The 25027-nt window shown below is 53.5% G+C and overlaps 3 protein-coding genes and 5 non-coding genes across 11 annotated transcripts; all 8 read left to right on the forward strand.

The window, feature by feature from the left end:
* Positions 1 to 861: 861 nt before the first annotated feature.
* Positions 862 to 12905, forward strand: FLT3LG (fms related receptor tyrosine kinase 3 ligand). Of its 4 annotated transcripts, XR_003965381.1 has the most exons (10): positions 862 to 925; positions 1239 to 1305; positions 2073 to 2183; positions 2391 to 2444; positions 2654 to 2797; positions 3274 to 3412; positions 5557 to 5738; positions 9930 to 11214; positions 12146 to 12252; positions 12835 to 12905. XR_003965381.1 is itself a non-coding variant. In XM_030299714.1 (8 exons), the coding sequence occupies exons 2-8, from the start codon at positions 1273 to 1275 to the stop codon at positions 10177 to 10179; spliced, it is 894 nt and encodes a 297-aa protein (XP_030155574.1). In that variant the 5' UTR covers positions 862 to 925; positions 1239 to 1272; the 3' UTR covers positions 10180 to 10196. The 4 variants fall into 4 exon arrangements, 3 of the variants coding, with proteins under 3 accessions (XP_030155574.1, XP_030155575.1, XP_030155576.1); XM_030299714.1 differs by lacking the exons at positions 12146 to 12252; positions 12835 to 12905 and having other exon boundaries at positions 5539 to 5738; positions 9967 to 10196; XM_030299715.1 differs by lacking the exons at positions 12146 to 12252; positions 12835 to 12905 and having other exon boundaries at positions 9967 to 10196.
* RPL13A (ribosomal protein L13a) lies at positions 11182 to 14908 on the forward strand. The gene is made up of 8 exons (XM_030299718.2): positions 11182 to 11214; positions 12835 to 12907; positions 13334 to 13399; positions 13581 to 13682; positions 13873 to 13958; positions 14136 to 14195; positions 14468 to 14590; positions 14793 to 14908. The coding sequence occupies exons 1-8, from the start codon at positions 11200 to 11202 to the stop codon at positions 14877 to 14879; spliced, it is 612 nt and encodes a 203-aa protein (XP_030155578.1). The 5' UTR covers positions 11182 to 11199; the 3' UTR covers positions 14880 to 14908.
* Positions 12958 to 13041, forward strand: LOC115503634. Its single transcript, XR_003965465.1, has one exon. It is a non-coding gene; the product is annotated as a small nucleolar RNA Z195/SNORD33/SNORD32 family (small nucleolar RNA).
* On the forward strand, positions 13721 to 13805 carry LOC115503633. Its single transcript, XR_003965464.1, has one exon. It is a non-coding gene; the product is annotated as a small nucleolar RNA Z195/SNORD33/SNORD32 family (small nucleolar RNA).
* LOC115503635 lies at positions 13995 to 14066 on the forward strand. The gene has a single exon (XR_003965466.1). It is a non-coding gene; the product is annotated as a small nucleolar RNA SNORD34 (small nucleolar RNA).
* On the forward strand, positions 14263 to 14349 carry LOC115503637. The gene has a single exon (XR_003965468.1). It is a non-coding gene; the product is annotated as a small nucleolar RNA SNORD35 (small nucleolar RNA).
* A 7185-nt stretch (positions 14909 to 22093) lies between the features above and the next one.
* Positions 22094 to 24217, forward strand: RPS11 (ribosomal protein S11). Its single transcript, XM_030299719.1, has 5 exons — positions 22094 to 22184; positions 22831 to 22962; positions 23135 to 23210; positions 23476 to 23605; positions 24042 to 24217. Exons 1-5 carry the CDS (start codon positions 22170 to 22172, stop codon positions 24163 to 24165), a joined length of 477 nt encoding a protein of 158 aa, XP_030155579.1. The 5' UTR covers positions 22094 to 22169; the 3' UTR covers positions 24166 to 24217.
* On the forward strand, positions 23293 to 23378 carry LOC115503638. The gene has a single exon (XR_003965469.1). It is a non-coding gene; the product is annotated as a small nucleolar RNA SNORD35 (small nucleolar RNA).
* Positions 24218 to 25027: the final 810 nt, after the last annotated feature.

The following is a 25027-nucleotide window of genomic DNA, read 5'->3' on the forward strand; positions in this document are numbered from 1 at the left end:
TGGCTCAGTTGGTTAAGTGTCCGGCTTCAGCTTAGGTCATAATATCACAGTCCGTGGGTTCAAGCCCTGCACTGGCTCTGCATTCACAGTGCAGAGCCTGCTTGGGATTCTCTCTGTCCCTCTCTCTTTGCCTCTCTCTCTCTCAAAATAAATAAACACTTAAAAAAAAAAATCATCCTGGGTTATCCGAGTGGGCCCAACATCTAATGACAAGTGTTGTTACACGAGACACCCAGAGGGGAGACACTTCTAGAGAAGGCCAGGTGAAGACAGAGGCAGAGATGGAGATATGCAGACACAAGCCAAGGAACCCCGGAGCTCCCAGAAGCTACGCTTAGGCCACGCATCCAATGTGGAGATGCGGAGATGGCGTTGTAGCTGAAGCAGTCGGGGGTCCCCGCGGAGGCCAGGGCTGAGCAGTAGCAGCGGCAGCAGGGAGGTCTGCGGGCGACGCACGGGGTGGGGGCGCCCTCTGTCGGCTCCACTCGCACCCCTCACCTGGACGACCCCCCCCCCACACACACACACAGCCCCCTTCTCTCTGTCTCCCCTCTTTCTCCCCTCCCAGCTCTCCTTCCATCTCTTCCAGCGCTCGGCCCTCCTCCTTCTGACTCCTGTGCGCATCTCGGACCAGCCTTCCCCATTCAAGGAGAGGATGAAGTCCTCAGGGCGACCTTCTCCTTGCCCCGTGTGCATTGGTTCTGGCTGGAGCCCGCTCCCCATTCGCTGTGGGTCCCACCGGGGAATCAACCCAACTCGGTGCTCCGGGGCGCGCGTGAGACGCCACCTGTCGCCACCAGGTGGCGCCCGTTGCCTCAGCCCGATCCACCCCGGGCTCACTATCGCCCCCCAAAATTTCCTTTCGCTTTCGATCTCTGGCTGTCACCCGGCCTGGCCCCTTCCACGCCCAGCCGGGGCAAGCCTGGTGCGTGAGGAGAAATGGACTCCGGGTCCCCGAGGGGCGGGGCTGGGGTCCCCCTCCTGGCTGAGGGAGGAGGGATGGGGGTCAGGTTCCTGGGTCCCTGGCCTGGGGAGGGTTCCGGGGACCGGACGTCGGGGTTCTTAGAAGGGGAGATGAGTTTTCACCGTAACTGGGGCTCATGCAGGAAGCCCGAGGGAGTAGGAGGCGGAAACTTAGCCACATCAAGGAGCCGAGGGAGGGGTGGGGAGGTGAAGGGGCGGGTGAGGAAGGGGCTGGGGTGTGGGGGTCTGAGACTCCCTCTTCTGTCCCTTCCAAGATCTGGCCATAGGCATGAGGGGCCTCCGGCCGAGATGATAGTGCTGGCGCCAGCCTGGAGCCCAACTGTGCGTATACCTGGGGGGCAAGCTGGGGGAGAGGCAGAGCCGGATCAAAATGGGCAGATCTGAGAGAGGAGATGGAGAGGTGGGGGACCTGGACAGGGGTTGGAACACGCACAGAGCGGGGGGACATAGGGGCAGGGGAGAGACGGACAAGGGTGGGGGACATGTACAAAAGAGAGGGACATGGGCAGAGGTGGGAGACACAGACAGGGGTGGGGGACACGGACAGGGGTGGGGAACATGTATAGAGGAGGGGGACACGGGGCAGGGAAGAGACGGACAATGGTGGGAGACATGCACCGAGGAGGGGGACTTGGACAGGGGTGGGGGACAGCGACAGGGGTACGGGAGAGATGGACAGGGTCGGGGAAGAAATGGAGGTACAAATGGGGAAGGCAGGACCCACGTGGAGAAAGAGGAGTGTGGGACGGAGAGGGGCAGGTAGGTGGACAGAGAGAGAAAGTCGCGGGCTGAGGTGAGCAGACACGGGGAGCCGTGGGCGCAGCGGGGAAATGGGGAGCTGGGGAGACGGACGGGGCCAGCATCGGATACAGGCAGAGAGGAATAGTTGGGGGGGGGGGCTGGTCCCAGACGGGCACGGGAGCCCCAAGCAGGAAGGCCGACTGCTGGATGAGAGGGAAGGAGACCTGGGAAGGGAGAAAGAGGGGAGACAGAGAGAAGGGGGCCGGGGTTGGTGGGGGGTGAGTGCCCAGGTGAGGGGTGCGTGTGGAGCCAACAGAGGGCGCCCCCACCCCGTGCCTCGCCCGCAGACCTCCCTGCTGCTGCTGCTACTGCTCAGCCCTGGCCTCCGCGGGTCCCCCGACTGTTCCTTCAGCCACAGCCCCATCTCCTCCACCTTCAAGGTCACCATCCGAAAGCTGGTGAGGGCCCGGTCCCATCGTCTCCGGTGCGCCTTTCTGCGCCCACTGGGGCTAAGTTCCCCCCTCTAGGTGTCTGGCTCTCTGTCCCCTTCTCTCTGGCTCTCTGTCCCCCTCTCTCTCTGTGGCTCCCTATCCCCCTCTCTCTGGGTCTCCACAGTTCCGTTTTCTCCGGTCTTCAGCCGGGTCTGACCCTGTTTTCTCCCATAGTCTGATTACCTGCTTCAGGATTACCCAGTCACCGTCGCCTCCAACCTACAGGACGTGAGTCGCAGATGGGAGGGGCTGGGGCGGGGGTAGACTCAGGAAGCACCACCCCTGGGGGGGGAGGAACTCGCCAGCTGGCCGACCTGCCCCTTCCTCCCCTGGGATGCAGGACCCCAGGCCCTGGCCCCTCATCCTTCCAGCCCCACCAGCACCGGCCCCCAGCCCCCTCCGCCGGCGGGCCCCTGAACTTGGGTTTTCTCTCCCAGGACGAGCTCTGTGGGCCATTCTGGCGCCTGGTCCTGGCCCAGCGCTGGATGGGTCGGCTCAAGGCTGTGGCTGGGTCCCAGATGCAAAGCCTGCTGGAGGCGGTCAACACCGAGATACATTTTGTCACCTTGTGTGCCTTCCAGGTTAGCCCTGAACTTGGGAGACAGCTAGGGGAGTGCGTGAAATGCCTTCCTAGGGCTTACTTACTGGAGATTTCTTTAGACTAGCAACCCACGGGTGGTGGGGCTGGAACCCCAGTCCCCCTGGGGGGCCCCACTGCTGAAAAGAACACTTCCCTGGGCACTGAAGGATGGCGAGGGTCCTGGGCCTAATGCTCCAGTTCTGAGTTGATTTCTCAGGCCCGTTGCTGGGCGTTGCTGAGGGGTTCTCTCCTCTAGCAACCAGAAGGAGGCGATCCGAACCCCTCGGGACCCAGATCTGACTGGGCCCGCTTGCTGTGCATCGCTAAGGACATCTCCCCTTAGCAATCCTGGGGGCAGGGGTCCACACTCTCCCTCGGAGACCCTCAAGGGACCCTCTTAGGCATTGCCAGGCAGGGAAGGCCCTTGGCCTGAGCGGAGGGTGATGCGGTGGTGACGTCTCCCTCCCCTGCCCCCAGCCCCTCCCCAGCTGTCTTCGATTCGTCCAGACCAACATCTCCCACCTCCTGCAGGACACCTCCGAGCAGCTGGCGGCCTTGAAGCCCTGGATCACCCGCAGGAATTTCTCGGGGTGCCTGGAGCTACAGTGTCAGCCCGGTAAAGGCCCCCCCAAGCCCCCCAAGCCCCCACCTCCTACCCTCACCTCTCGCATCCCACAGCCCCTCACCCCTTCCCCTCAGGCCATCCCAGACCCTGCTCTGCTCCCATTGGCTGTGTGACCTTGGGGCATGTCCCCCCAAGTTCATTCCTCTTTCTAGGCCTCAGTTTACCCATCTCTGAGAAGGGAACAGTCATCCCTGCCTTTTTCTTTTTTTTTTTTCCAGGTTTTTTTTTCCAAGTTTCACTTATTTATTTTGAGAGAGAGAGAGAGAGAGAGAGAGAGAGAGAGAGCGCGCACAAGCGGGGGAGGGACAGAGCGAGGGAGAGGCGAATCCCAAGCAGGCTCTGTGCTAGCAGCGAGGAGCCCAATTCAGGGCTCGAACCCAGGCCCATAAATAAATAGGCTCTTACAAAAATAAATAAATAATTATTTAGTGTGACATTTCACGTCCTTTGTCCCCTATTAAATCTTTAGGAACCAGTGTGCATTTCACACTGCTGACACATGTGAATTCAGACTCTCTTAGGAGGTGTGTCAACAGTTGCTGGGGGAGGGGACTCACCAACTCTAAAGGATCAATGGGAAATCACATAATCAGAATATAATGAGAGACTACGCCCTGTGAAAACATGACTTCTTCAGCATAGTAAGGTTTACTCTGTGGCCAAGTACATAATCCGTTATGTAACTGACCCTGTCTTAGGAGGAAAAGGGGGGCAAAAAATAGATTATTTTTTGGCAGGATCCGAGTTGAATCTGTGTGTACATTATTTTCTCCCCACCTTACTATGATATTATTTGGAGGTTCCTGTCCTGGTATCTGTTACTAGATCTGTCAGATTGTTTGGTTTTTATTTCTGTTTTCGTTTGTATTCTCTATACCACCCCCGGGGCTGGAACTCACAGCCCCAGCATCAGGACTTACGCGCTCCCCTGGCTGAGCCCGTCTGGTGCCCTTGAGAGGGATGGTTAAACACTACCTTTTGGGGCGCCTGGGTGGTTCATTCGGTTAAGCGTCCGACTTCGGCTCAGGTCATGATCTCACAGCTTGTGAGTTTGAGCCCTTCATCAGGCTCTGGACTGGTGGCTCAGAACCCGGAGCCTGCTTCGGATTCTGTGTCTCCCTCTCTTTCCCTTTCTGCCCCTTCCCAGCTCGCGCTCTCTCTCCCTCTCTAGGATAAACATTAAAAAAAAAATTTTTTTTAAGCTACCTTCCATCCTAATTTTCTGTTTCTCCCCACACTTCCAATCATTTTGCCATCTAAATCAAGCTTCATTTGTCATTGGTACTTACATTTATGACTATCCATTCATTTGACCACATTTTATGAACCATGTCCTTGGTGACGACACAGCCCAGAGCAAGACCAAGTGCTTGCCCATGGGGGGCTGATATGCTAATTGAGGAGAAAGACGATAAACATGTAAGGATAATAATTAAAGAGGAAAACAGCTGAGTATAAGGACCCCTATGCAGGCAAATTACCACAGGGTGATGGAAGCATGGTCTGAGGTGGTTGGCTGGAAAGTCACTGAAAGTTGAGAATGAGGGAACAGCCGGTGCAAAGGCCCTGAGGCGGAAACCTGCCTATGTGTTTAAGGAAGAGTGAAGGGACACATGTGGCTGGAGCCCAGTGGGTGAAGGGAAGAGAGAATGGGGTGAGCGTGTACAGGGAAGGGTCTTTGGCCGTTTTATTATCTGCCCATTTGTCAATTTGTCATTTGGCCAGATATTTAATTTATGAAATTAAGCTATTATAATATTACTTAATGAGCACTAAGTAGTAGGGTCTGGCAATAAATAAGACAGATAAGGTTCCTGTCACCCGCATGGAGCTCACAGCCGATTGGAGGAAAAAGAGGAATAAACAAATCAATACATAAGCCCTAGAAATATATCTCTCCAGGGGCTCCTGGGGGGCTCAGTCGGTTGAGCGTCCGACTTTGGCTCAGGTCATGATCTCGCGGTTCACGGGTTCGAGCCCCGCGTCGGGCTCTGTGCTAATGGCTCAGAGTCTGGAGCCTGCTTCGGATTCTGCGTCTCCCTCTCTCTCTCGGTCCCCCCCCCTGCTCTGCCCTGCTCTGCCCTTCTCTGACCCAGCCCTTCTCCTCACTCCCCCAGCCTGCTCTCTCCCGGCAGACTCCTCCACCCCACTGCCCCCAAGGAGCCCCAGGGCCTTGGGGGCCACAGCCCTGCCAGCCCCTCAGGCCCCTCTGCTGCTCCTCCTGCTGCTGTTGCCTGTGGCTCTCTTGCTGATGTCCGCTGCCTGGTGCCTGCACTGGCGAAGGAGGAGATGGAGAACGCCCTACCCCAGGGAGCAGGTGAGCCAGCAGAACGGACAGAGGGCTTGGGGAGGTCCGAGGGGATGACACTGACCCTGTGGAGGCCACAGGCGCTTACGCCTCCAGGCTCCGGGATGTGCTGCCCCTGTGGCTCGTGGAGCATTGACTCGGTTCGGTGAATCCTTCACCAAGCCCAGCACTCTGGACTTTGTGGGGGGGGGGGGGGGCAGGGGGGGGGGAGGGGGGGAGTATGCTCCGGATGAGGAAGACCACTCTGGGGCCATGACGACCGGACAGACCGGATGCTGGGCGAGGGTCCCGGGAGAGAGGACAAGGCCTGAGTCAGGGCCAGGACTGGCACCATGGGGATGGAGAGAAGGGGAAAGGCAGTTTCAAGAGTCAGGGATCAAGAAGGACAGGGCGGGGGCACCTGCGTGTGGCTCAGTCAGTGGAGCACGCGATTCTTGATCTCGGGTTGTGAGTTCGATCCTCACGTTGGGTGTAGCGATTACTTAAAAAGAAAACCTTAGGGGCACCTGGGTGGCTCAGTCGGTTAAGCGGCTGACTTCAGATCAGGTCATGATCTCGCGGTCCGTGAGTTCGAGCCCCGTGTCGGGCTCTGTGCTGACAGCTCAGAGCCTGGAGCCTGTTTCAGATTCTGTGTCTCCCTCTCTCTCTGACCCTCCCCCGTCTGTCTCTCTCTGTCTCAGAAATAAATAAATGTTTAAAAAAAAAAAAAAAAAAAGAAAACCTTAGGGGGCACCTGGGTTGCTCAGTTGGTTACGTGTCGAACTTCAGCTCAGGTCATGAGCTCACAGTTCATGCGTTCGAGGCTCGCATCGGGCTCTGTGCGTGCTGACAGCTCAGAGCCTGGAGCCTGCTTGGGATTCTGTGTGCGTGCGTGCGTGCGTGTGTGTGTGTGTGTGTGTGTGTCTGCCCCTCCCCCACTGGCACTCTGTCTCTCAAAAAATGAAGAAACATTAAAAAAAATTTTAAATAAAATAAAATAGGGGCACCTGGGTGGCTCAGTCGGTTAAGCGGCTGACTTCAGATCAGGTCATGATCTCGCGGTCCGTGAGTTCGAGCCCCGTGTCGGGCTCTGTGCTGACGGCTCAGAGCCTGGAGCCTGTTTCAGATTCTGTGTCTCCCTCTCTCTCTGACCCTCCCCCGTCTGTCTCTCTCTGTCTCAGAAATAAATAAATGTTTAAAAAAAAAAAAAAAAAAAGAAAACCTTAGGGGGCACCTGGGTTGCTCAGTTGGTTACGTGTCGAACTTCAGCTCAGGTCATGAGCTCACAGTTCATGCGTTCGAGGCTCGCATCGGGCTCTGTGCGTGCTGACAGCTCAGAGCCTGGAGCCTGCTTGGGATTCTGTGTGCGTGCGTGCGTGCGTGTGTGTGTGTGTGTGTGTGTGTGTGTCTGCCCCTCCCCCACTGGCACTCTGTCTCTCAAAAAATGAAGAAACATTAAAAAAAATTTTAAATAAAATAAAATAGGGGCACCTGGGTGGCTCAGTCGGTTAAGCGGCCGACTTCGGCTCAGGTCATGATCTCACGGTTTGTGAGTTCAAGCCCCGCATCGGGTTCTGTGCTGACAGCTCAGAGCCTGGAGCCTGGGTCAGATTCTGTGTCTCCCTCTCTCTCTGCCCCTACCCCCACCTGTGCTCTGTCTCTCTCTATCAAAAATAAATAAATGTAAAAAAAATAAAAGATAAAATAAAATCTTTAAAAAGCACATCTTTAAAAAACAAGACAAAAAGAACAGGGCTGCAGGTTGACAGGCTTGGGCAGGTGGCACAGAGGACCCTGGGTCTGGCCCAGTGGGGAACCTGAGGGACAAGGGAGATTAGGGAAAGAGAGTGAGCTCAGCGGGGACCTGGGTGCATGAGGGGGCCCCAGGGGAGACATTTGGCTACAGGAGTCTGCAAGCCAGGAGAGAGTAACCTCCTGAAGCAGGCGGAGGGGACCATCTTTGCAAAGACTTCCAGGTGTGAAAAAGCTGTGAGCGGAGTGTGGGTGTGAAAATCTAGGCCTCAAACACCAAGCAAGGGAGCTGGGACTTCCTGTCCAGGGTAGCAGGGAACCAGGGGAGGTGAGTGATGGAAAAAAGAAGGTGAGAACAGGTGTGAAGGCAGGAGGCAGGTGGGCCAGGAGGGAGAAAGGACAGAAAGCCTTAGTGGGTTCCTGATGGGCCCAGAGGACTCTAAGAAGCAGTTTGCAGTAATTGTTCACACATATAATGCCTTAGAGTTACGGCCCTTATGCTGGGGCTTTCTACGAATTAACCTACTGAATTGAGAAGCTAGTGTCATTTTTATTTTGTTTCACAGAGGCTGAAACCAAGGCACAGAGAAGTAAATAATTTGCCGAAAGTCACACAGCACATGAGTGACAGAGGCAAGACTTGACTCTGGGCTTTCTGGGCATCTAAGCCTTTCCCTCTTCTGCCTCAGTTTCCTTATCTGTACAAAAGACTCTAATAATATTCTTTCTACCATAGAGTTGTCTGGAGGTTAAGTGGCACACACAAAGCCCTCAGAGCAAGGCTGTCCAACAGAAATAGAACACAAGCCACACATGTCATTTAAAACTTTCTAATAGTTGGGGCACCTGGCTCTCTCAGTCAGTAGAGCATGTAACTCTTGATCTCAGGGTTGTGAGTTCGAGCCCCACATTGGGCATGTAGATTACTTAAAAAAAAAAAAAAACAACACATTTTTTTAATTAAATTTAATTTTTTTTAGCGTTTATTCATTTTGAGAGGAGAGGGGAGGGGCAGAGAGAAAGGGAGAGAGAGAGAATCCCAAGCAGGCTCCACACTGTCAGCGTGGAGCCCCATGCAGGGCTCGATCTCACAAACTGTGAGATCATGATCTGAGCTAAAATCAAAAGTTAGACGCTTAACACCCAGGCGTCCTGTAGCCACATGTTTTTAAGTAAAAAGAAACAGGTAACTTTAATATATTTTGTCTCACCCTGTGTATCCAAGATGTTGTCATTTCAACATGTAATCAATATTTTTAAAAATTATTGAGGTAGTTTACTCATTTTTTTAAATGTTTATTTTTGAGAGAGAGAGACAGAGCATGAGTGGGGTAGGGGCAGAGAGAGGAGGAGACACAGAATCTGAAGCAGGCTCCAGGCTCCGAGCTGTCAGTACAGAGCCCGACGTGGGGCTTGAACTCCCGAACTTGGAGATTATGACCTGAGCTGAAGTCGGACACTCAACCCACTGAGCCACCCAGGTGCCCCAAGATAGTTTACTCATTCTTTCATACCAAGTCTTTAAAATCCAGTGTGCATGCGACACTAAATTTTTATTAGAAATGCTTCATCTGTAGGGGCGCCTGGGGGGCTCAGTCGGTTAAGCGTCTGACCGGCTCAGGCCATGACTTCACGGTTTGTGGGTTTGAGCCCTGCATGGGGGGGTGGGGGGGATGTGGTGACAGGTGTGGGGGTTGTGGAGCCTGGAGCCTGCTTGGGATTCTGGGTCTCCCTCTCTCTCTGTTCCTCCCCTGCTCTGTCTCTGTCTCTCTCAAAAATAAATAAAGATTTAAAAAAAAAAAAAAAAAGATCATGACTTGAGCCCAAGTTAGACGCTTAACCAACAACTGAGCCGTCCAGGCGCCCCTACAATTTTTTTTTTTTTTTTTTTTTTAAGGCCATCCATTGAGTTTTCCTCCCATCCTTGCTCCTATCCACTCTGCTTCCTGCTCTCCTAAGAAATACACCACTGCAGGGGCGCCTGGGTGGCGCAGTCGGTTAAGCGTCCGACTTCAGCCAGGTCACTATCTCGCGGTCCGTGAGTTCGAGCCCCGCGTCAGGCTCTGGGCTGATGGCTCAGAGCCTGGAGCCTGTTTCCGATTCTGTGTCTCCCTCTCTCTGCCCCTCCCCCGTTCGTGCTCTGTCTCTCTCTGTCCCAAAAATAAATAAACATTGAAAAAAAAAAATTAAAAAAAAAAAAAAAAGAAATACACCACTGCCTAAGTTTAAATTAGGTAAAATGTAACAATCAGCTCCTTAGTTGCCTTGGAATGCTCACCTTCACATGGGGCTACCTTGTGGCTGTGTTGGGAGAGCTCAGATCCCGCTGCTCCCATCACTGTCTGAGAGAACCGTCTTGTCTCGGACAGCGATGCCCTAACACAGCGAGCGCTCACTGCAAATGGAATTGTTTTCAGTAGCCCTGCACTTGATCCTCTCCTCTCCTCTCTCCACGGACCCCCCAAGCAGCCCCGTGAGACAGACACATGTATCATCCCGTTTACAGAGGAAGACACTGAGGCCCAGAGAGAGGAATCACCTGCCCGAGGACACAGAGCCGGGACTCGGAGAAAGTCAGCTAGAGACTGGTTCCTTCCTCGACCACGCTGCCCCGCTCACTCTCCCCCCAGGATGGAGGCAACGCCAACCCCCAACGCCAGCCCCAGACCCACCTATCCCCCTCTGTACAAAGTCCTTGTCCCCAGGAAATTGTATATAAATCATCCTTTTCTACCAGCTCTGGCCAGGCCTGTCTGTAGGTGGGACGTGGTGTGGACGGGGCAGTTTGCTTGTGAGTCTCGGTTTTTCGGTTAACGCAATGCTTCATTCAGTAGCCGTTTTCTGACGCCTCCTGGGGCCCAGAGCCAGTGCATGGCACTGCGGGGACCCAGATGCGGGTCAGAACCCACCCAGCCCCCTCAGGGCTCCTGATCTATGGGGGAGAAGACACGGGACCCCTCTGGGGTCAGTACAGCGTGACACGTTCTGATGGCAGGAGAACAGGCACTGTGGGAGCCCAGAGGAGGTACCCGGGCCAGCCCCAGACACCGGGGAAGCTCTCTGGAGGAAAGGACCCCAGCCAAAAAGCACTGGGATTGTGACATGCCAGATACTAGAAGGTGGGGCTGGAGAGGAGGACATCGCAGGTAAGGGACGCAGCAGAAGCCATCTGGAGTCATTCCCTCATACACTCTCGGATCGCATAGGGAAAACGACTTCCACCTGTTTTACAGATGAGGACGTTGAGGTCTAGACAGGCGAGGGGTTTGGCCAGGTCATAAGGAGGCACACCAGGCACCGGACCCAGACCTACCCAGTCTAGACTGGGCCCTGAACAGAAAGCCTCGTTGCCCTCTGCGGGCCACCACGTGCCCTGCAGCCTGCGCTCGCTTTAGCAGGCGAGCCCCCGCCCTAGAGGGAGATTAGCAGCCCCTCAAAAATATGGCGGCCGAGGCTGGCCAGCCCCGCCCCAGCTGAGCCGTCCTACCCCCACGTGATCTCTCGCCCCTCACAGCAATGGCTATCTAAGAGCCGGCGAGAAGAATTGGACCCGGATTGGACAGTCGGGAGACGGCCCGCCTTCTAGCGGGGCCTCTCTGCGCACGCGCTAGACGCTTCAACCAATGCAAAGACGGAAAGCTGCCCGCACAGCCCATGCGGCGTCACTTCCTCCGCCCCTGTTTCAAGGGATAAGAAACCCTGCGCAGAGCCTTCCTCCTTTCCTAGGCGGCTGCCGAAGATGGCGGAGGCTCAGGTGCGGGCTCCGCGCGGGCCGGGGAGGCGTGGGGCCGGGTGGGATCCAGGCCGGGGCCGAGTTATACCCTCTTTTCCCTCGTAGGTGTATTGTGAGATCTAGTCTAGGTTAATTGAGCGAAACGGGGCAGCTTTTGGTCAAAGAAGAGTCTGCAGCGGGGGAAATAGGAGATACACGGGGGTTTTTTTTGGTCGGTGACTGGCTAAAATGCGGCATCGTTCCTCCCTTAGGGGTGATTATGGGGGCTCCCAGCACGGGAAGAGTTAGTTTAAAATTAGGTCTCGTTTGCTTTTGTCCCTTGGCCGAATGAGACCCGTGTGTCCCCAGCGGCGGGGAAGCACGCAGAAAGCGCCTGGGCGGCCTCGCTGCGGTGAGACGCCGAGGACTGACCAACATGCCCCAGTCGCGCGTTGCTTCAACCTCGTGGGACTGCTAATCCGTGTTCTGCAGCTTTGAGCGTTTTCGTAGGAAACTTAGGCAGTGGGTCCAGAGCGTTCTCGCCTACAGGGCGTGCTGGAACGAATTCCTCTTTTTCTCTTGCTCGTTGGGGTTGATTTTAAAGATCTGAAAGGAGGGACCTGTAATAAAAAGGCTCCACAACCCCGGGACCTACACTGTTCTTAAACGGGAGGTGGGGGGAGGGGAGGTTGGGGACCTCGAGGGACACAGCAGAAGCTTAGGTCTGAGTGCCCGCACTCCTGTCATTTCTTTTCTGTAAAGGAGGGGATGGCTCGGGGAAATGGTCCCCGTGTAAATTTCATGTAAGGAGTCTGAGTGGTTGAGGAAGGAAAAAGCAAGTGTGTGCCCTGGGGAAAGTGGTAGAGAAGTTCTCTGAACACGTGTTCCTGGCACGGCTTGTGTTGTATTTTGTGTAATTCCCTGACCTTCCCATAACGTTCCTGAGGCAGATACTGTTATCCTCATCTTCCAGGTGAGGAGGCTGGAGATTTTTAGCCAAAGTCACATTGTCAGGAAGTCTGGCTTTAGATTCTGTACCCTTCTGCCTTCCAACAATCACAAGTATATAACAAGCACTCGGTAAGAGTGGGGACTTTGCTCGTGGTGAAGAAGCTGAGGATTCGGTGTTGAGCAGTTCACCCAGGGACACAGTCCATGTAAAACCCAGCACAGGCTTTTGTCTACACCGCAGAGCCTCACCCACACTGGGCCCGTTTCCTTTACTATTCAGTTTGTGCTGGAAACGATTTTGCCCTTGAGATCAGGAGAGAGTGAATCCGTCAGCATTCCCGCAGCTGGTGTCACCGATGATAAATTCTAACTGGGTCCGTGGACAGAGTGTTGCCAGTCTTTGTTCAAATCCCAGCACGTTCTCTCAGCCTTGAATGTAATCTGGGCTTAAAAAATTCCTGCCCTTCAGGCAGCTGTGAGATGTGAGGCAAGGTCTTTGTTTTATTCCATTTACTGAAGTCTCGAGTCCCCCATTTGCTTGCTTGGCCACATCTGTAAAATGGGCCTTGGGTCCTAGTTTCCAGGCGTGCTAATGGATAGGAATTGCTCTGGGGGAGAAGGTGAAAGAATCAAGTAGAAAGCAATGGTTGCTTTGGGGGGTGGGTAGTCAGTGCCGTGGGTGTGTCTAAGCTCTCCCCCCATCTCCACCAGGTCCTGGTGCTCGATGGCAGAGGCCATCTCCTGGGCCGCCTGGCGGCCATTGTGGCCAAACAGGTGCTGCTGGGTAAGTCTGCTCTGCCCTCCCACCCCCCCCCCCCGACCGAGTCCCAACCAGAGGTCCGTGATGAGCAACAATCACCATCTTTCGTTTGAGTCTCACGACCATGAGATCAACCCCATGCACCGCTCTGAGACCTGCCAGCCCCTCCCTGTCCCGGGGTCAGGGGCTCCCAACATGGAACGTTCTTTTCCTGTTTGGCTGTTAATTTTAAGCACAAGTCTAGCTCTGTGACTTGGGTGGGGCAAGGGGATCCCCTGCCAGGGTCTTGGGTTTCTTGTGCCTTACGGTCAGTTCATACAGGGGAGGATCCCTGTTTCCGGGTCCTCGGCGTAACCGGGCAGGTGTGTGGTGGCCAGTTTGTAGGTAAAGCCCTCGGCTGGCTACCTAGCTTTTGTTCTCCTCCGTCACCTCGTTTTCCTTTTTCTCTAGGCCGGAAGGTCGTCGTCGTGCGCTGCGAGGGCATCAACATTTCTGGCAATTTCTACAGAAACAAGTGTAAGTTCGGATGTGGGAGGAGGGCTAGAGAGGATTGACCTGGGAGAGCCTCAGGCTTCCTTGGCTCCAAAAGTGAGCCCGCAGGTGGTGGGAGGTGCCCGCGTGAGTTCCTAAAAGGCCCCTGGGAGTGTGGATGTGCGTGTGTCTGGGGCTGAGCCTTCGCGCTGCTCTCTCCCCGCAGTGAAGTACTTGGCCTTCCTCCGCAAGCGGATGAACACCAACCCATCCCGAGGCCCCTACCACTTTCGCGCGCCCAGCCGCATCTTCTGGCGGACGGTGCGAGGTGAGCTGGGCCCGAGGACCGCAGGCGGGGACGGCCGGGTGGCCAGTGATGAGGACTTCTCCCACTCGTGTTCGAGTTCCCCAACCATGAGATGACTCCACATGCACTACCATCTGAGGCCGCCTGTGCGCCGGCGGGGCGGGGGTCCTCGTGAGCCCCGGTGAGCGAGCCTGCCACCCTCTGCCCACAGGCATGCTGCCCCACAAGACCAAGCGAGGCCAGGCCGCCCTGGACCGCCTCAAGGTGTTTGATGGGATCCCGCCCCCCTACGACAAGGTGAGCGTGACGTTCCCGTGCCGCATTCGTGTGCGCGGCGTCCGTGATGTTGCACAGTTGTACCTACATTGTTTGATCCTCGTGAGAACAGCACTGACTGAGACGCTCTTCCAGCCAGCCTTGTCCCCTGTCTGTCCCTCACTCCAGGTTTTTTAAGCCCCTCTCCTTCTCTAACAGAAAAAGCGGATGGTGGTTCCCGCCGCCCTCAAAGTTGTGCGGCTGAAGCCTACACGGAAGGTGAGCTGTCGGTTACATGGAGTGGTCTTGCCGGGTGGGGGGGGGTGGACTTGAGGTCCCGGAGGCTGGCAGATGATGTCTCTTTCTCACGATGGTCTGCGGATGCCACTGTTGGCAGTGCCGACAACGCCGATGGCTCAGCTGATGCCAGGAGGAGGGGGCGGCTGTGTCTTGGCTCATGCCTGCTGAGAAAAGCAGGGTCTGCTGTGACAGCTTGTCACCTGTCCCCTAGCCACCCTGGCTCCACTTCACTTCTCCCCCTTCCCCCACAGTTTGCTTACCTGGGGCGCCTGGCTCACGAGGTTGGCTGGAAGTACCAGGCAGTAACGGCCACCCTGGAGGAGAAGCGGAAGGAGAAGGCCAAGATCCATTACCGGAAGAAGAAGCAGCTTGTGGTGAGGATGGGCTGGAAGCTAAGGGCACCAGGCTCGGGCAGGGCCTTTGGGGGCGGGGGTGTGTCTGGATGCGGTGGTTCAGCCCCCGGAGGCCTCTCTGAGGCCCAGCTCCCGGGAGGGGAGTGGGATCGGGTGGGGTCTTGGGAGGAGGAGTGTCCCAGGCGGCAGCTACCGACCGACATCTGTCCTCCTCACCCCACAGAGGCTACGGAAACAGGCCGAAAAGAACGTGGAGGGGAAAATCAACAAATACACAGAGGTCCTCAAGACCCACGGACTCCTGGTCTGAGCCCAATAAAATTGACTGTTTATTCCTCATGCTTGGCCTGGCCTGCGCTTCCTCCATCGCCGCCCTAGGATGTGGGGGACTCCGGGGGCCCCTGTTTAGGTGCCACAGGCAGCCTGGGCCTTAGAATACTGGGACCACAGGGCTTTAGTCACTGCTGCTCAGGAAGGCCTCCTAAAATGTTCAAACGGCTCTAAGAGCTTTGAGGCGTAGATTGCCCGTGACGTCCTCATTCATGAAGTTTTAAGAAGTTGACAGTTGCAACAACTAGGGCAGTTTCACCATTCGCAAAAAAAAGATGCCTGGAAAGTGATCGGAGGGGGGGACCCTGCGTTGTGCACAGGGTGTGTCCAAACTTCCCACGCGGTCAGGTGCTAACGCTGCAGCTGTTAGGGTGAGGGTGCTGAGGGCCAAGCTTGGTGTCCACAAAGGTATTTCCAGGTGCACACACAGGGAAGGACAGCCGGGGGTCACAGGCACTGCCCTCTGGCTTTCCCTGTACTTTGTGATCCCTAACCAATAAATTATTTTTAAAGAAATGTGGTGTCTTGGCAGTGTGTGTCTGCTGCGGAGGCAGGCCCAGGGGAGGGAGGCCCCCTGAGCAAGAAAAGTCGCTTGTCACAACGGTTGCCCTGTAACTACCCTTCAAGGAATTTCCTCCAGGGTCCCACGTAGTTCTCAAAACTGCCACGGCCTGAGGTTGCCTAGTGGGTGAAGCTGTCGAGTCAGCTGTAAAGTATGGAGTTGCCACCATCTCAGACCCAGTCCCATCCTCGCGGTCCTATGGGCCCTTCTGGTCTGTGCCACACCAGGAAGTCTGGGCTTTTTTGGAAAGAAAGGGACAGGGAATGTTAAATTTCGTGATGCCTTTTTTTTGTTGTTAATGTTTATTTTGGGGAGTGTGCGTGAGCAGGGGAGGCGCAGAGAGAGGGAGACCACATCTGAAGCAGGCTTGGATCTGTCCGCACAGAGCCTGACGCTGGGCTCATACCCACAAGCCACGGGATCATGACCTGAGCCGAAGTCAGAAGCATAATCGCTGAGCCACCCAGGCGCCCCTCCATGATGCTTTGTAAGACAAAAGCTAGACCTTTTAGACCTGGAAGGGTAGACCTGGAGCATTTAGCAGCTACCCAGTTAACTGTCACCTGTTAACGTGCCCGTAGGGATTAATGGGCGAGGCTTGAAAATGTAATGTTTTTTGAGGGAGATCAGGCTCTACTCTGTCAGCACAGAGCTCGATAGGGGCTCAAATCTGCGAACTTGATACTGACCTGGGCCAAGACCAAGACCTGGACGCTTAACTGAGCCACCCTGGTGCCCAATAGTTGGAAATTTTCTAATTTAGAAGGTCAGTATTCAAATGTCTAACGGTGCAAAGAAAACTACTTGAATATGTTAAACACTTCACTGTGTAATTCCCAGGGCAAGTTATAACTCCCGTGTCCTGTCGTGGTTAATCTTCCCAAGATGTCCAAACTCCGTGGCTTAGGTTTTTTCTCTGAGAATCGTTTAACAAATCAGTGGTACCTTTAGCTTTCCCGGGGTTCCCCTTCACCACAGGAGGTGCCTCCAGGAGCGACCAAAAATGACAGAGTTCAAATGCTGTTAACAAAACTGCCTGTTAAAGCAGCACAATATAGTCCCACCAAAAGCAGGATCCCTTAAAAAGATACACTCGGCTTTATAAACACGTACAACTTGCCACTTGAAAAACCAACCACGTCAGGGCGCCTGGGTGGCTCAGTCACGCAGCCGACTTTGGTGCAGATGATCTCGAGGTTCGTGAGTGCGAGCCCCACGCAGGGCTCTGTGCTGACAGAGCCTGGAGCCTGCTTTGGATTCTGTGCCTCCCTCTCTCTGCCCTTCCCCTACTCACGCTCTCTCTCAAAAATAAATATAAACGTTAAAAAAATTTTTTTTTTCATCTGTAAAAAAAGCCACAGACTGGGAGGAAATGTTTGCAAATCATCTCTTTTGAAGAACTTGTATCCCAGGTGTGTGTGTGTGTCTGTATAAAAAAGGGGGAAAAAAAGAACCAAGTAAATTTGAACAAGAATTTGGAGAACTATATCACCCAGAAAGATCTACAAATGGTCAATGAACACATGAGAAGCTGCTGGACATCATTTACCATTTGAAAATAGACTTTCTGGGCATCCCCTAATCCTTCCTGGAGGGCAATTACGGAGACTCCAACACCCGGGTCAGCTGCAGAAACATTTTCAGAGCTCATCTTGCAACTCGCCCAACCGCTCACCACCAAGGCACCCCCCCAGCAGCGCGTGGGCACGCCTGGCCCATCTCCGCCAGGTAATAGCAACCTTTCCCATCCTGGGCCATGTGCAGGGTTACAAGGGAGGGTCTTATTTTGCTAGGCATTGGGGTGCACCCTGGAGAACGTGAGCTTCTCCAGGTCAAGGAGGGTTTGCATTTCCGCTGTGAAACACTGGTAAGTACGCCTGAAACCCGGCAGGGGCAGGAAATATTCGCTCGAGTGGTAATAACTAGGGTTGGCTGAAGTTGGTTATGGGACATCAAGGCTCTTGGACACTGCAGGTCTGAAAATCAAGGGTAGTGGTCCAACCACGCTTAAAATGAATATAGAAATAGAAACAGAAAAAAAAAAAAAATCAGTGAGTTGCAGGAAGGAAAAGAGAAAGTTAAGTTAGAAAGCAGGAGGAAGGGGAGGCCTGGCTGGCTCAATCGGAAGAACATGCGGCTCTTGATCTCGGGGCTGTGAGTTTGAGCCCCACGTTGGGTAGAGAGATTACTTAAATACATAAACTCAGAAAAAAAGAAAGCAAGAGGAAGGAAGGGAAGAGGAGGACAGAGAAACAGGTGTTTGGTCACAGTGCAGAATGTACTTCCTACTGTGGGTTGTGGTCATTAAAAGCTGTGCAGCTAAATATCTCCAAACTGCCCCCACCCCCTTCACGGTGAAGCAGTATTTTTTTTCCCCTTTTCCCTTATCATCAAAATCTCACCAGCTATTCTGAGCAAATTGCAAAATACTGAGCATTTTAAAAACCAGAGAGGAAATCACACTTAATCTCACCACCTGGAGATGCAAACCACCAGGGCCAGCATCAGGCATTTCCTTCCAGGCTTTTTTCTAAGTCACTTTTGTACATAGTTTAGCACACATTGCAGATAACAACTCTTGAGGCCTGCTTTCTTTTTTTAACTAAATATAATAAATCCTTATCAAGTTATTCAAACACTCCAGAAATTACTTTTTTCTTTAAAAAAATAAACCTAATCGGGGCGCCTGGGTGGCTCAGTCGGTTGAGCGTCCGACTTCAGCTCAGGTCGCAATCTCGCGATCTCGCGGTCCGTGAGTTCGAGCCCCGCGTCAGGCTCTCTGGGCTGATGGCTCAGAGCCTGGAGCCTGCTTCTGATTCTGTGTCTCCCTCTCTCTCTGCTCCTCCCCCGTTCATGCTCTGTCTCTCTGTCTCAAAAATAAGTAAACATTAAAAATAAATAAATAAAATAAATAAATAAAAATAAACCTAATTGCTTCTCGGCCTTTTGGCTAAGATCAAGTGTAAAAAAATAAACCTACTATGAGGTTAGTTGCAGGGGGGTGGGGTGGAATATAGAAGGTTTTAAAACAGAAAAATGAAAAGTCCCTCCCTTCTAATGCTACCGTCAAAGGGACTGAAACAACTACATTTAAAAATCTTTCATATGGGGGCTCCTGGGTGGCTCAGTCCGTTGAGCATCCTACTTCGGCTCAGGTCATGATCTCACAGTTCATGAGTTCGAGCCCCGCATCGGGCTCTCTGCTATCAGTGTGGAGCCTGCTTCAGATCCTCTGTCCCCCTCTCTCTCTGCCCTTCCACCACTGGTTCTCTCTCCCTCTCTCTCTGCCTCCCTCAAAATAAACTTTTTAAAAAAGTTTCATTCAGTGGCGCCTGAGTGGCTCAGTTGGTTGAGCGCCCAACTTCGGCTCAGGTTGTGATCTCACAGCTCGTGGGCCCCAGCCCTGCATCCAGCTCTGCCCTGACGGCTTGGCTGGCTCAGTCAGTGGAGCGTGCAACTCTCGATGTTGGGATTGTGAGTTCGAGTCCCGCCTTGGGTGTACAGATGACCACAACAATAAAATGTTTTAGAACTCACAAAGCTATTAAGTGCAAAAGAAATTTAAGTAATTTTTTAATTGGTTTTTGTAAGTTTGTAGCGTTTAAACAACTTAAAGACTGTAAGACTATTATTTATATACATATATGCACATATGTGCACGTATGTATATATATATACACACACATATATTTCTCTACAGCAGGGCCGTCCAACAAAATTTTCTGTGTTCATAAAAATGTTATGAATCTTCTCTAATATGCAAGCCACATGTGGCTTCTGGATACTTGACATATGAATAGGGCGGCTGAGGAACTGAGGTTTAAATCCTATTCAATCCGTATCTCTTAAAGAATGAAGAGCCAAGGGCGCCTGGGTGGCTCAGTTGGTTGAGCGTCCAACTTCAGCTCAGGTCACAAATTCGCTGTCTGTGAGTTCGAGCCCCGTGTCAGGCTCTGTGCTGACAGCTCAGAGCCTGGAGACGGTTTCAAATTCTGTGTCTTCCTCTCTCTCTGCCCCTCCCCCACTCATGCTCTGTCTCTGTCTCTCTCTGTCAAAAATAAATAAACATTAAAAAAATAATAAAAAAATTTAAAAAAAGAATGAAAAGCCAGTCAGGTGGTTAAGCCTCTGACTTTGGCTGGGGTCATGATCTCGCAACGTGTGAGTTCGAGTGCTGACAGCTCAGAGCCTGGAGCCCGCTTTGGATTCTATGTCTCCCTCTCTCTCTGCCCCTCCCCCGCTCACACTCTGACTGACTCTCTCTCTCAAATAAATAAACATTAAAAAAAATTAAAAAAAGAATGAAGAGCCAGTGGTTGGACTTGCCAGGGCTCGAACCCAGGAACCCAGGAACCCAGGACCTGGAAGCACTGACTCTGGCACTGAGCTGCACCCCCCCCCCCCCCCCCCCCCCCCCGCCCCTCCCCAGTCACTCAGATTACATGTAAGTAACCATATGTAACTCTTGGCTACATTATTGAACAAGGCAGTCTGTGATACCTACAAATATATATAGTCCACAATTATATCACAGTACCGAGCTGTAAAAAAGGCAGTCATCCCATAGACTGTCAATACATATTTGTTGTTGACTTTGTGGGTCATACTATGCCTTTTGCTCTGCAGTTTGCTTTGTCCATGTATAAATTCATCTGAAGGTAAAATAGTCTGGAAGACACATTGCAAGCTGATAGCAGGATGACAACAGTTGCTTCTAGAGAGGCAACTGGGTGTGGATGTGGGTGTCTGGGGAAAAGAGTAGGAGAGAGAGCCATTCAATTTTGCAGTTTTGTGGGTTTTTGTTGTTGTTTTTTAAAGAGACAGAGGGTGCGGGAGGGGCAGAGGGAGACAGGGTCAGAAGCAGGAACTGCGCTGACAACAGAGAGCCCGATGGGCTCAAACTCACAAATGGGGAGATGGTGACCTGAGCCAACATCAAGCGTCAGAGGCTTAACCAGCTGAGCCACCCAGGCACCTCTCGCTTTTTGTTCTTTCTGAATTTTGTACCACGCGCATGGAATACCTATTCAAAACTAATTGCAAACTTAGAAACAAAATATAGCTGGCAATCTTCTCACCTCTGGATCGATTGATCTACCTCACGTTTATTAAGTGCTTGCAGAATATTCCAAGGTGGAGCCGTGGCGTGATTTATACGGCTGCCTGTAATGGTGGACATTTTGACACATCCCCCAATCCTCCATTCATTCATGGGTGATTTAGTCCACAAGCATAAATTAGGCACCCAGTAGAAGACAGCTGCCAGATGCCCTGGAGAACAAAGCAGATAAAGATTCCTGCCTTCAGGGGCGCCCGGGGGGGCTCAGTAGGTTGATTCTTGATTTGGGCTCAGGTCACGATCTCAAGGTTTGTGAGATGGAGCCCCTCATGGGACTCCGCGCTGACAGCTCAGAGCCTGCCTGGGATTCCTTCTCCGCTTCTCCCCCACTAGTGCTTGTATGCTCTCTTTCTCAAGATAAATACACTTCTAAAAAATTAGATGTAGATGTAAATTAGAGGAGGAAAAGAGCATTCGGCTCTGAGAGCGTAAAATAGAGGCAAGAGCCAGATCACGAGGGATTAGCTCCTTCAAACGTCTTGCACCAGTGCCCCACGCTACAGGATAAGTACACAAATTGACAAGGGAGGGTTTGGACTCTCCCGATAGCAATCCTTTGTCAGTTGAATCTAAAAAAACAAAACAACAACAAAACCCAAAAAACCCTGTTTCGTAAGACTTTGCTTTCTGAGAATGTATATAAAATAACAAATAAGGGGGATTCTGGCTGGCTCCGTATAACATGGAACTCTTGATCTCCAGGTTGTAAATTTGAGCCCCACCTTGGGCGGGTTTAGAGATTACTTAAAAATAAACTCTCGAAAAAAAAATAAATAACAAGTATCCAATTATAGACCTGCACTGCCCAATGCCATAGGCTTAGCTCCAAGTAGCTATTTAAATTTAAACCTAATAACATTAAACAAAGTTAAAAATTCAGGTCCTCAGTCTCGTACGCATTTCAAGTGTCAGGGGCCAGGTGCTGAGTGGTGCAGATACAGAACATTTTCATCATTGCAGAAAGTTCTGAACAGTGCTGTTACAGACAGTGCTGGTACATCAGCAGAAGGGTTTTTATTCGCGAAACCATTGTCTGGGAATGAAAGAACAACGTTCATTAAATTTGAACAAACAAAAAACCACTCTTGGTTAACGCCCGCCCCTCACAAAGACGGCGGTGCCGTTACCCAAGCTCCTAAGACCCTCCAGCCGCGTGCCCCGCAAAAAGATGGCCGCCACCGCATCGCGTTTGAATTCTGCAGAAACGAAGCCACGCGGTCCTCAAATCCCACGTGATTTTAGCCCCGCCGAACCCTGACCGCCTCCCTGTAACTCTCGCGATAACGTAGGCAGGCTCAAGGCTGGCCTTGCCTTCCCAACGTGAGCTAGGGCGCCCAGCGCAATCGCGGCCTGACTTTCGCGAGACAGTGTCCGCCGCTTCCCGACCCTCGGCCCTTCATCTTGTGGGCGTCCCTGCAGTCTCCGAATCGCGGACTGTGTTTGGGCCTCCTGTCAATCACCGTCGCGTCCGAGGCACCGCCCCAAACGGTGCTCCCGCCCCCTTTCGTCACTTCCTCTCTAGCCCCTGTGCGGTCGATAAGGAAACCCGGACGCCGCCGCGGCTTTCCTTTTTCCAGGCGGCCGGGAAGATGGCGGACATTCAGGTGCGGGCTCCGGGCCGCCGCGGAGGTGGCGGGGTCCGGTCCCGGCGTCAGGGGCGCGTCCTGGAGAGAAGGACCCGCGCCCCTGTTTGGGGGTTAATGCAGGGCGGCCTCGATTTTCCAGACATTAATTCGGGCAGAGAGCGTGTGTCTGTGAATTAATCTAATTAGCACCGCGTAAATACTAGGGTCTCCCCCACGTGGGGTTTAGGAGAGGCTCAAGCCTTATGAGAGGTATTTTTGGAGGCCTTGGGCCATTGGGTTAATCCAGGAAGCCCATCGTTTTGGTATTTATTTCTGAAGTCGCGTGTATCCTAGGAGAGAATCCTGAGTGGGCGCCCTTGTGTCTGGGAGAATCTTTGCCAAAAGGTGTACAGGTTGTTAGAGGAATTATTGTTTCTATCTGAGTTTTAAGGAATGAATTCGGGTGATGGGAAGTGTTTTGGAGCATAAATACGGAGGTAACTCCGGTTCAGAGTTGGGTCTGAACTCAACTCTTGGTGTGACTGTTGTAGATGGTCATTATCCAGGTTTTGGAGGTTGACGTTTAGGGAGTAAAGGAGAGGGTGGGATTTGGGGGTTTCTGGGAGGTTTTCCAGGCCAGGTTGCTGGCTCCGAGAGCTTACCAGCTTGTTCCTCATCCACGTAGACTGAGCGTGCCTACCAAAAGCAGCCAACCATCTTTCAAAATAAGAAGAGGGTCCTGCTTGGAGAAACTGGCAAGGAGAAACTCCCGCGATACTACAAAAACATCGGTTTGGGCTTCAAGACGCCCAAGGAGGTAGGGGGTTGGAGAGACTCGGAAGGAGACCCCAGTGTCCTCCCACGTGGGTACACACGGAGTGGCAGTTCCCCGGCCCTTGGGAATTGTAGTTTGTGTACCTGAGGCCACACCCCCTATTTTGTTCAGGAACTACATGTGCCAGGCTCACTCCTTTCTCTCCCTTGTTCAGGCCATTGAGGGCACCTATATTGACAAGAAATGCCCCTTTACTGGTAACGTCTCCATCCGAGGGCGGATTCTGTCTGGTGAGTGAGGGCTTCTGGGGGCTTGGGTTCAGACTTCTGCGTTTGGGGGACGCTTGGATTCCTGGGGGGGGGGGGGGGCGCTGGCAGATGATGTCCTCTCACGATGGTCTGCAGATGTCCACCACGGGCACTGCTGAGAAAGCCACTTGGCACAGCTGATGTCAGAAGCAGGGTTTGGGATCCCAATTCTCAGCATGTTCTGGGCGGCCCAAGGCTCCCCTTCCCTCCCAGGGGGGCTGACCTACCATCTGTCCCCTCCCCCCAGGTGTGGTGACCAAGATGAAGATGCAGAGGACCATTGTCATCCGCCGAGACTACCTCCATTATATCCGAAAGTACAACCGCTTTGAGAAACGCCACAAGAACATGTCCGTGCACCTGTCCCCCTGCTTCAGGTGAACATCGTGGGCCCTCGGGTTCCCAGGTGGAGAGGAGGGCGTGGTCTGCACCCGAGTCTGAGTGACCCTGGGACCTGGCCCGGGCTCACAGGGTGCTCCGGCTGCTGTGTGGGCAGGAAACTATAGGAGATGGTATGAGGAGACCGCTGGAAGCCAGCAGATGTCCTCAGGAACCCCCTGTGTGTGTCAGGTGGAGAGGGTTGATGGCGATCTTCTGCCCTGAGAGGCCCCTTGGAAGGGCTGGAGTGTTCTCTGCACGGCTTTGAGTTCAGTGCCTTGCACGCTCTGTTCCGTAAACAGTGACTGGGGGCAGGTGGGATTGGAAGTTGGAGCTGGGATAGGGTTTGGTGGAGCTCACGCGGACAGGCCTTGGCCTCTGATGGCCTGAGTGGGGCAGCCCAGCGTGTGACACAGCCCCTGCCCACCTCCACAGGGATGTCCAGATCGGCGACATTGTCACAGTGGGCGAGTGCCGGCCCTTGAGCAAGACTGTGCGCTTCAACGTGCTCAAAGTCACAAAGGCCGCTGGCACCAAAAAGCAATTCCAGAAGTTCTGAGACTAGACGTCTGTCCACACCCCCGAAGAAAATAAAGTTATTTTCCCAGTCATGGGCCTGGCTCCGGGTATCTGCGCCTTTACCAGAGGGATTGTCCCTGGGAAGTGGGGTTGATGCGAATACGGGGTTCTCGTTCATCCTCTGGATCCCCTTATGTATGGTTGGGACTGGGAGCCAAACCCTTCCTGTCTGTTCTCGTCTCTCTGGGTGAAGATATGAACCTGTGTTAAGATGTTGTTCCCTTTCTGGGCCTCCTTTTGGTCCGTGTCACCTCTTGGTGTCAGAGTAAGTAAAGTCTCCTACCTGGTCGGGGCGTGTCCCCCCTCACCCCTCAGTCTCTGGGGAGGAAGTGAGTGAGGGCGTAGGCCCCTGGGTTCTCAACTGGGCCCTTTCTGGCCTCCTTGGGAGGGGGGAGGAAGAAGCAGCCACCCTTGGGTCTGGGTGGGGTGGGGGGAGGTCGGTGGGCTTGCAGAGTTCTGTGCTGCCTCTTTCTGAACTGCAGGGGTCTTGACTTCAAGCTGGGATTTCTTGTCTCCCGGGTGAAGGAGTGGCCCAGGGAAGCCTGGCAGCCCCCCCCCCCCCCCCCCGCCACCACCCCACTGCCCCGTCCTGGGCCAGCACCAGGCCCCTTTTGCAGATGAACAAACTCATCTGAGGGGGGCAGGTTCTCCCCTCGGTGAGTAGCCAAGCTCCAGGCTTAAGGTTCTAGAGACTTCCTTTGCCTGAAAATCCAAGGAAATTGGCTTTGAAGTCATGTGGTGTAGTGAGGCCAAGCTGGAGCCAGGCTGGAACTCACCTCTGCAGCCCCTAATTGCAGGCCGCTCAGAGATGGCTTAGGGAGCCCCTGGAAGTGAGACCGTGT

The sequence above is a fragment of the Lynx canadensis genome, chromosome E2 (genome assembly GCF_007474595.2).
Source record: "Lynx canadensis isolate LIC74 chromosome E2, mLynCan4.pri.v2, whole genome shotgun sequence".
Lineage (NCBI taxonomy): Eukaryota > Metazoa > Chordata > Mammalia > Carnivora > Felidae > Lynx > Lynx canadensis.

Excerpts from the sequence above, each read along its gene's own strand:
- RPS11 (XM_030299719.1), top strand. Across the intron at positions 22,963-23,134 it reads GCTTCAAGACGCCCAAGGAG|GCCATTGAGGGCACCTATAT; the intron begins GTAGGGGGTTGG and ends TCCCTTGTTCAG. Across the intron at positions 23,211-23,475 it reads CCGAGGGCGGATTCTGTCTG|GTGTGGTGACCAAGATGAAG; the intron begins GTGAGTGAGGGC and ends CCCTCCCCCCAG.
- RPL13A (XM_030299718.2), top strand. Across the intron at positions 13,400-13,580 it reads CAATTTCTACAGAAACAAGT|TGAAGTACTTGGCCTTCCTC; the intron begins GTAAGTTCGGAT and ends CTCTCCCCGCAG. Across the intron at positions 14,196-14,467 it reads GGCTGAAGCCTACACGGAAG|TTTGCTTACCTGGGGCGCCT; the intron begins GTGAGCTGTCGG and ends CTTCCCCCACAG.
- FLT3LG (XM_030299714.1), top strand. The coding sequence starts at position 1,273 with ATGATAGTGCTGGCGCCAGCCTGGAGCCCAACT. Across the intron at positions 1,306-2,072 it reads CGCCAGCCTGGAGCCCAACT|ACCTCCCTGCTGCTGCTGCT; the intron begins GTGCGTATACCT and ends CCTCGCCCGCAG. Across the intron at positions 5,739-9,966 it reads CGCCCTACCCCAGGGAGCAG|AGGAAGACACTGAGGCCCAG; the intron begins GTGAGCCAGCAG and ends TCCCGTTTACAG.